The sequence below is a fragment of the Nerophis lumbriciformis genome, linkage group LG01, assembly GCF_033978685.3.
Source record: "Nerophis lumbriciformis linkage group LG01, RoL_Nlum_v2.1, whole genome shotgun sequence".
Taxonomy (NCBI): domain Eukaryota; kingdom Metazoa; phylum Chordata; class Actinopteri; order Syngnathiformes; family Syngnathidae; genus Nerophis; species Nerophis lumbriciformis.
The window spans coordinates 72,202,689-72,212,500 of NC_084548.2; the positions used below are offsets into that span (position 1 = coordinate 72,202,689).

Here is a 9,812-nt window from a genome sequence, read left to right on the forward strand (position 1 = left end):
AAAAGGTCAAAGACAAAGCTATTCGGTTTCTTGTGAGTATATACACTTCACTGCCGATGTGGGGGGGCGCCACCTAAAATCTTGCCTAGGGCGCCAGATTGGTTAGGGCCGGGCCTGTTACAAGTACACGTTAAAGGTCACCATTGATATCCAGATTAACCACCACTAGAGGGCGCTGCTAGTTTATAGATGATTAGGGAACATTTCTAGAACTTTCCATTGGAACTTAAGACAGTATTCTGGTTGCAGCAAATTAATTGAATTAAGTGTTACATTTATCCAACCTGTACATTTAAACTTCTAAACTAAAAGCTGTAAAATATTAATTAAGGTTTTGAAAGTCAAATAAAGGCTGATGCAGAGTTTCAATAAACGAAAGATGACAAAAAGCTTCACATGCCAAGTTTTATTCAAACGTCATGAACAATTCAAACATTGAACTGACCATTATTGGAATGCTTTTGAGAACAACTTCACCGTTTCTTCTTTAATATTCTTCTCCTTCCTCCTCGCCTTCGCCGTCGACGGAGTCGACGCCCACCTCCTCGTAATCCTTCTCCAGGGCGGCCATGTCTTCCCTGGCCTCGGAGAACTCGCCCTCCTCCATGCCCTCGCCCACGTACCAGTGGACGAAGGCGCGCTTGGCGTACATCAGGTCAAACTTGTGGTCCAGTCGGGCCCAGGCCTCGGCGATGGCGGTGGTGTTGCTCAGCATGCACACGGCCCTCTGGACCTTGGCCAGGTCCCCGCCGGGGACTACGGTGGGCGGCTGGTAGTTGATGCCCACCTTGAAGCCGGTGGGACACCAGTCCACGAACTGGATGGTGCGCTTGGTTTTGATGGTGGCGATGGCGGCGTTGACGTCTTTGGGCACCACGTCTCCGCGGTACAGCAGGCAGCAGGCCATGTACTTGCCGTGGCGGGGGTCGCATTTGACCATCTGGTTGGCGGGCTCGAAGCAGGCGTTGGTGATCTCGGACACCGACAGCTGCTCGTGGTACGCCTTTTCGGCGGAGATGACGGGGGCGTAGGTGGCCAGAGGGAAGTGGATGCGAGGGTAGGGCACCAAGTTGGTCTGGAACTCCGTCAGATCCACGTTGAGGGCGCCGTCAAAGCGAAGGGAGGCGGTGATGGATGACACGATCTGGCCGATGAGCCTGTTCAGGTTGGTGTAGGACGGACGCTCGATGTCCAGGTTCCTGCGGCAGATGTCGTAGATGGCCTCGTTGTCCACCATGAAGGCGCAGTCCGAGTGCTCCAGGGTGGTGTGGGTGGTCAGGATGGAGTTGTAGGGCTCCACCACGGCGGTGGACACCTGGGGGGCCGGGTAGATTGAGAACTCCAGCTTGGACTTCTTGCCGTAGTCCACCGACAGACGCTCCATCAGCAGGGAGGTGAAGCCAGAGCCGGTGCCGCCGCCGAAGCTGTGGAACACCAGGAAGCCCTGCAGGCCGGTGCACTGGTCGGCCTTAGGACACAAAGACCAAGGACATGAATCAAGACCACGAACAGTGAAGCATTTAAGATCAATCTTAATGTCTTTGCTAATGTTCTGAACTCCTGTTTCTATGCCAGTCAGCGGAATAATGCTGCATTGGATATATTTCCATTTTGACACACCTGCTATCATGTTGCAAACATTGCAACAACAGCGCCTCTGCTGGACACATACCAGTCCCGCACTTTGATTAGCTTGATACCTAAAAGAGTTTGTTCTTCCTAATGTGTCGCTCCCGCTTCCTGCCTCAGTTTACTCAGCTGGGGTAGTGTTAGAATAATTATGTACAAGTTATCACACAACTCTTATGCTTAAAGGCACTGTTCCCCTAGCATTCAAGAAAGCGGTTATTCATCCTCTGCTCAAAAGACCTAACCTTGATCCTGACCTCATGGTAAACTACCGACCGGTGTCCCACCTTCCCTTTATTTCGAAAATCCTCGAAAAAATAGTCGCACAGCAGCTAAATGAACACTTAGTGTCTAACAATCTCTGTGAACCTTTTCAATCCGGTTTCAGGGCAAATCACTCTACGGAGACAGCCCTCGCAAAAATGACTAATGATCTACTGCTAACGATGGATTCTGATGCGTCATCTATGTTGCTGCTTCTTGATCTTAGCGCTGCTTTCGATACCGTCGATCATAATATTTTATTAGAGCGTATCAAAACACGTATTGGTATGTCAGACTTAGCTTTGTCGTGGTTTAACTCTTCTTACTGACAGGATGCAATGCGTCTCCCATAATAATGTGACCTCGGACTATGTTAAGGTAACGTGCGGAGTTCCTCAGGGTTCGGTTCTTGGCCCTGCACTCTTTAGTATTTACATGCTGCCGCTAGGCGACATCATACGCAAATACGGTGTTAGCTTTCATTGTTATGCTGATGACACCCAACTCTACATGCCCCTAAAGCTGACCAACACGCCGGATTGTAGTCAGCTGGAGGCGTGTCTTAATGAAATTAAACAATGGATGTCCGCTAACTTCTTGCAACTCAACGCCAAGAAAACGGAAATGCTGATTATCGGTCCTGCTAAACACCGACATTTATTTAATAATACCACCTTAACATTTGACAAACAAACAATTACACAAGGCGAATCAGTAAAGAATCTGGGTATTATCTTCCACCCAACTCTCTCCTTTGAGTCACACATTAAGAGTGTTACTAAAACGGCCTTCTTTCATCTCCGTAATATCGCTAAAATTTGTTCTATTTTGTCCACTAGCGACGCTGAGATCATTATTCATGCGTTCGTTACGTCTCGTCTCGACTACTGTAACGTATTATTTTGGGGTCTCCCTATGTCTAGCATTAAAAGATTACAATTGGTACAAAATGCGGCTGCTAGACTTTTGACAAGAACAAGAAAGTTTGATCATATTACGCCTATAATGTATATACCTTTATATACATATATACATACCTATACTGGCTCACCTGCACTGGCTTCCTGTGCACTTAAGATGCGACTTTAAGGTTTTACTACTTACGTATAAAATACTACACGGTCTAGCTCCGTCCTATCTTGTCGATTGTATTGTACCATATGTCCCGGCAAGAAATCTGCGTTCAAAGAACTCCGGCTTATTAGTGATTCCCAGAGCCCAAAAAAAGTCTGCGGGCTATAGAGCGTTTTCTATTGGGGCTCCAGTACTATGGAATGCCCTCCCGGTAACAATTAGAGATGCTACCTCAGTAGAAGCATTTAAGTCCCATCTTAAAACTCATTTGTATACTCTAGCCTTTAAATAGCCCCCCTGTTAGACCAGTTGATCTGCCGTTTCTTTTCTTTTCTCCTCTGCTCCCCTTTTCCTTGAGGGGGAGGGGGGCACAGGTCCGGTGGCCATGGATGAAGTGCTGGCTGTCCAGAGTCGGGACCCGGGGTGGACCGCTCGCCTGTGCATCGGCTGGGAACATCTCTGCGCTGCTGACCCGTCTCCGCTCGGGATGGTGTCCTGCTGGCCCCACTATGGACTGGACTCTTACTATTATGTTGGATCCACTATGGACTGGACTCTCACAATATTATGTCAGACCCACTCGACATCCATTGCATTCGGTCTCCCCTAGAGGGGGGGGTTACCCACATATTCGGTCCTCTCCAAGGTTTCTCATAGTCATTCACATCGACGTCCCACTGGGGTGAGTTTTTCCTTGCCCTTATGTGGGCTTTGTACCGAGGATGTCGTTGTGGCTTGTGCAGCCCTTTGAGACACTTGTGATTTAGGGCTATATAAATAAACATTGATTGATTGATTGCTATAGTTATTATCAATTGTGCTGAAGTTGTACTTTTCTAACTTGTAATCTTGCTTTGCGAGTTGTCTCGTATCAGCAGTGTGTTTCCAGACCCCGCCTGCTGACAGCCGAGGACGGACATCGAGTACCTCAACGCATACAAAACAGAGACAGGGCGAAATCACGAGTGTCAGCACATTTCCATTCTGAATAATCATGTATTGTGTCTAACTGGGGCTGCTTGCATTACCCCTCCCTTCAGAAGCAGCCTCAGTGATGTTAACTAGAGACCTCCCGAATAAATAGAGGAGCATGTGGGACTGTACCTTAGAGTGTAGGGTGAAACTGTAACTGAAAGTACAGCCCAATACGTCTCTTCTTATGAGCAAAATTCAACTGTCTCTGCGTGATTCATTGCTTCTTGTCTTGTTTAATAGATACGTTTGGTGTTTGAACCTGACAAGTAGACTCCAGAATCCCTTTGATCCTTGTTAGGATATAAAAAAATGGATTCACAGAATCATTTTGTGAAGTGTTTGAATGAGATACTTTAAGTGTTATTTTTTAATCCATCAGCTAGTATTTTCCGATGTAGTGTGTCTTCTTGTGACCTCCTTGCTTTTATCTTATGCCCGCTAGTAAACTCTTTGTTTTGTCTTAAGGGCTCCTGTTTGTTGCGTCAAAAAGCTGTTTTGGCCAGTTCCTTATCTGTTTTGAAGAAGCAGCTGCGTTTCTTTCTGGGCGAGAGGGACTGTTTTCGCTCTACATAAGCGGACTCTTTTTGTTTGGATTTAGACCTCTTCTTGCTGATGCTATTGTCGCATTGTAAGGGCTGGTCTCCTCAAGCTTCAGTAAAACTTGGTATTGGACCATTCTGTCTGTCTTTTTACTCAACATATATGTCATCCAAAAGAATTTGGGATTGACCAGTGTGTTTTATTCCCAGAAAAGACTGGTCGCGCACAACAGAAGCTACACACCAGTTTGCGGATCCTGTCCAGCACTAGGTCGATGATCTCCTTGCCGATGGTGTAGTGTCCACGGGCGTAGTTGTTGGCGGCGTCCTCCTTGCCGGTGATCAGCTGCTCGGGGTGGAACAGCTGGCGGTAGGTCCCACTGCGCACCTCATCTGAGGAGACAACGTTCAAGTTAGCGACATTCACTCCTCACACATTTGTTCATCATGACCAAACATTTCTCAAAAACTGATGTAATATTGCACAGTTGTTTATCCCTGATAATTGGTTCCCGTCCTAACATTCACAAATGAGTAAAATATTATATTTTCATGGCTAAAACGTAAAAAAAAAATTGTTATAGTAAAGATGAAGATATAAAACTTGCTTTAAAGTGCTTAATGTGGGACAAAAATACAAGTATCAGCGATAAGCGTGAAGCAACAGATTTTAAAACGTGACTGTGGAGGGGGGCTTGGTCTGCGGGCCTGCCGCGGAGCGGGGTGTAGCACAGCTGGCAGGTGATTGGATTACCCAGCTGGGGCACATCATCCAATCACCTGCCATGCTTATTAGCAGCAGCCGGACCGAGACACGGGTGTTGGAGTTGGAGCGAGAGAGAGACAAGCTGGAGAACAGAGCGAGACACACACTAGAGAGTCCTAACTATATACTGCTGAAAAGCAAACCATACTGGTGTATGACAATAAAAGACTTGATCCAACCGGGCTCTCGTGCCAGTGTGTGGTGGTCAGGAGAACCCACTAGAGGGCAACCTCTACAGCAGGGGTCCCTAAACTACGGCCCGCGGGCCGGATCCGGCCCCCCAGCATCCAAAATCCGGCCCACAGGAAGTCCCAAGTTTAAAAAAAAAAGCTTTTTTTTATTTATTTTTGTATTTATTTTTATTTTTTAAAATCTTTCTAATCCATTTTCTACCGCTTGTTACTCTTGGTGTCTCCTAGCCGCTCAGGCAAATCATATTGTCTAAAAATGAATTTTCCCATTGATAACGTGACAATGTTAAATGTTGATGAACATCAATGTTAATTGATACTAAATGACAAAACGGATTATAAAGACAATATATATATATATATATATATATATATATATATATATATATATATATACACAGCCTGGCCCCCGGCCAATTTTTTTTAACCCAATGCGGCCCCCCGAGTCAAAAAGTTTGGGGACTCCTGCTCTACAGCGACGTAACAAGGGAAGACTACTCATATCTATTTAAAATTGTCTTTTAAAAAGTACTTCAGTCTGAGATGTTGGATTTGAACCCCTTTAGGTCATTCACTATGCTTACCGCATTTTCTGGACCATAGGGCGCACCGGATTATAAAGTGAAGTGTGAAGTGAATTACATTTATATAGCGCTTTTTCTCAAGTGACTCAAAGCCCTTTACATTGTGAAACCCAATATCTAAGTTACATTTAAACCAGTGTGGGTGGCACTGGGAGCAGGTGGGTAAAGTGTCTTGCCCAAGGACACAACGGCAGTGACTAGGATGGCGGAAGCGGGGATCGAACCTGCAACCCTCAAGTTGCTGGCACGGCCACTCTACCAACCGAGCTATACCGCCCCACATATATATAAAGCGCACTGCCGATGAGCAGGTCTATTCAGGTCTTTTTTCATACAAAAGGCGCACCGGATTATAAGGCGCATTAAAGGGGTCATATTATTATTATTTTTTTCTAAATGGAAAACACTTCCTTGTGGTCTACATAACATGTAATGGTGGTTCTTTGGTCAAAATGTTGCATAAATTGCTGATTATCGGTCCTGCTAAACACCGACATTTATTTAATAATACCACCTTAACATTTGACAACCAAACAATTACACAAAGCGACTCAGTAAAGAATCTGGGTATTATCTTCCACCCAACTCTCTCCTTTGAGTCACACATTAAGAGTGTTACTAAAACGGCCTTCTTTCATCTCCGTAATATCGCTAAAATTCGTTCCATTTTGTCCACTAGCGACGCTGAGATCATTATTCATGCGTTCGTTACGTCTCGTCTCGATTACTGTAACGTATTATTTTCGGGTCTCCCTATGTCTAGCATTAAAAGATTACAGTTGGTACAAAATGCGGCTGCTAGACTTTTGACAAGAACAAGAAAGTTTGATCATATTACGCCTATACTGTATATACCTTTATATACATATATACATACCTATACTGGCTCACCTGCACTGGCTTCCTGTGCACTTAAGATGCGACTTTAAGGTTTTACTACTTACGTATAAAATACTACACGGTCTAGCTCCGTCCTATCTTCCTGATTGTATTGTACCATATGTCCCGGCAAGAAATCTGCGTTCAAAGAACTCCGGCTTATTAGTGATTCCCAGAGCCCCAAAAAAGTCTGCGGGCTGTAGAGCGTTTTCTATTCGGGCTCCAGCACTATGGAATGCCCTCCCGGTAACAATTAGAGATGCTACCTCAGTAGAAGCATTTAAGTCCCATCTTAAAACTCATTTGTATACTCTAGCCTTTGAATAGCCCCCCCTTTTAGACCAGTTGATCTGCCGTTTCTTTTCTTTTCTCCTCTGCTCCCCCCTCTCCCTTGTGGAGGGGGAGACACTCAGGTCCGGTGGCCATGGATGGGGTGCTGGCTGTCCGGGGACCCGGGGTGGACCGCTCGCCTGTGCATCGGTTGGGAACATCTCTGCGCTGCTGACCCGTCTCCGCTCGGGATGGTTTCCTGCTGACCCCACTGTGGACTGGACTCTTACTGTTATGCTGGATCCACTATGGACTGTACTCTCACAGTATTATGTTGGACCCACTCGACATCCATTGCATTCGGTCTCCCTAGAGGGGGGGGTTACCCACATATGCGGTCCTCTCCAAGGTTTCTCATAGTCATTCACATCGACGTCCCACTGGGGTGAGTTTTTCCTTGCCCATATGTGGGCTCTGTACCGAGGATGTCGTTGTGGCTTGTGCAGCCCTTTGAGACACTTGTGATTTAGGGCTATATAAATAAAGATTGATTGATTGATTGATTGATTGATTGATTGATTGATTGATAAATTACGTTTTACAAACCATCTTCAAGCCGCTTTTTGACAGTCGCTTCAGAATGCGCCGTTTTGTGGGCGGTCTTATTTATGTGGCTCACCTTCGGCAGAACTTTACACTACTTTGTATTAGAAATGGCAACCGCAGAGGGTGAATGTCCCATAACAAGAAGATAGGCGGACGTGCGCACATTTTCAGGACTTATGCAGATCTCAAATACACATCAGCAGGTAGCAGAAGGTAAGAAAAGTTGGTTTTGCATAATATTGTGAAACAAAACGCCAAATAAAATGTCTGCTAATGGGTACCATTTTGCGGTCCTTATACACACACCATAGTAATACTTGTACCTCTGACTACGGTAGTCGTAATGGGCCGACAATCCATGAAGCGATGCGGCTTCGAAGTTATACTAAAACATTTTGACAGATTTTTGAGTGCCGTGTGTAATGTTCTTTATTTTCAATGGAACATTTAAAGTTTTTTGGTGTTGTTTACTGGCATCATATTGCAGTTTACACGTATCTCTTATGTGTAACTGCCATCTACTGGTCACAGTTATCGTGATACCATGTACCAAATAAAATTACTGCGAGGTCCGTAAGCACAACCAGAATTATTCCATACATTAGGCGCACCAGGTTATAAGGCGCACTGTCGAGTTTTGAGAAAATGATTTTAAGTGCGCCTTATAGTACGCAAAATACGGTACATAAATACCGGGGGCTCAAAGAAAAAAAAACACAAAAAATCTATTCACATACAATTTGTAATTTTTATTCATTCCGATTCTAAATTGATAAAAACGTTTTTTCTATTTTAGCAATTTTTTTCCCGAATTATTTTTTGGATTAAAAACATAACTATTATTTATATTATGATTATTGATACTTTTGCTTTTATTTTGTTTTATACTTGAATTTTTGCTTTTTGTTATATTCGTATTACATTTGTGATTTTTGTAAAATATATATATTTTTGTAATAAAAAAAATAAATATAATATATATTTTTTTAATGCCAACACTGCGCATATAAGTTGTACCGTCAGCAGCCAAGAGGAGCTTTTGTAATTTGTAACCTGTTTTGAAAAGGTTTTATAATTTATATACCAAATAGTATACAGAATTGTGTTGAATCGAGAGTCGAGTCTTAATCAAATCATCACCCCGAGAGCCGGAATCAAAATCGCTAGGTGCTTAAAGATTCCCATTTTTAATATATTTTCTTAAACTAAAAAAGCCATTATCCAACATAGTTTGTTTCAGTACCAAGCCACTTTTGTTGCAAAACAGCGGGAAAATTTTGCTGCATGCTTTGAAAGGGAAAAATGTGTGACGGCGCCGGTGCACAGCTGCAATCAATCACTGGCAATCTGCACACCTGAAGCTGATCATCAGACCCGTCTTCATAAGCCTGCACAACCTGCTATCCCGGGCCAGAACGTAGCGACCTGTCCAGTACAGTAAGCCGATCCTAGCAAGCTCTATGCATACTCACTCTCTTGTTTCTCGCTCTTCGTGTTTGATTGGTCCCGTGTCCCCCCCTTGTCGTATCTTGCAGCAATCCTTCGTTCCCGCGTGACGAGGTGTGTGTCTCGTCTTCCCCTGTGTTTCTCTCTGGTTCTCTGGCTGCCCCTTGGATCTCGACCTCCCGCTTGGACACGGACCTTCGACGCCTCACTTATCGCCCCCAACGTTCTGCCTGTCTCTCGGATCTACGAGCCTGCCCTGCCCCTTTTGGACTTGCCTCTTGCTCAACACTTTGGTAACACTAAGCAATTAATTCCCACACATAGTCACACACCATACACTGTTGGATTTATAGTCACACTCCATTCCCTTGTTTATTTAATATTATTATTTGTTATTTATATATCTATAGAGCATATATATAATAAATAGAGCTAAATACTATGCCCCTGTTGTCTGTGCTGTCTCCTTCCCCCTGTACACAACAAAATGTGTGTCATCCGGGGATATATTTAAAAAAAAGCCAGTATTCCAAATTGTATTAATAGTAAAAAAAATTAGCCCTAGTGTGTGTATGTGAGTGTGAATGTT

General features: G+C 44.3%; 1 protein-coding gene across 1 annotated transcript in view; it reads right to left on the minus strand.

Annotated features, from left to right (window-relative positions):
* Window positions 1-391: 391 nt before the first annotated feature.
* Window positions 392-9,812, minus strand: part of LOC133572595 (tubulin alpha-1A chain) — a 12,168-nt gene continuing 2,747 nt past the window's right edge. Inside the window, exons 3-4 of the mRNA XM_061925416.1 lie at window positions 4,726-4,874; window positions 392-1,468 (exon numbers count right to left, since the gene is read on the minus strand). Coding sequence (XP_061781400.1) covers window positions 488-1,468; window positions 4,726-4,874 — 1,130 coding nt within the window. The 3' untranslated portion in view covers window positions 392-487. The remainder of the gene's footprint in view (window positions 1,469-4,725; window positions 4,875-9,812) is intronic.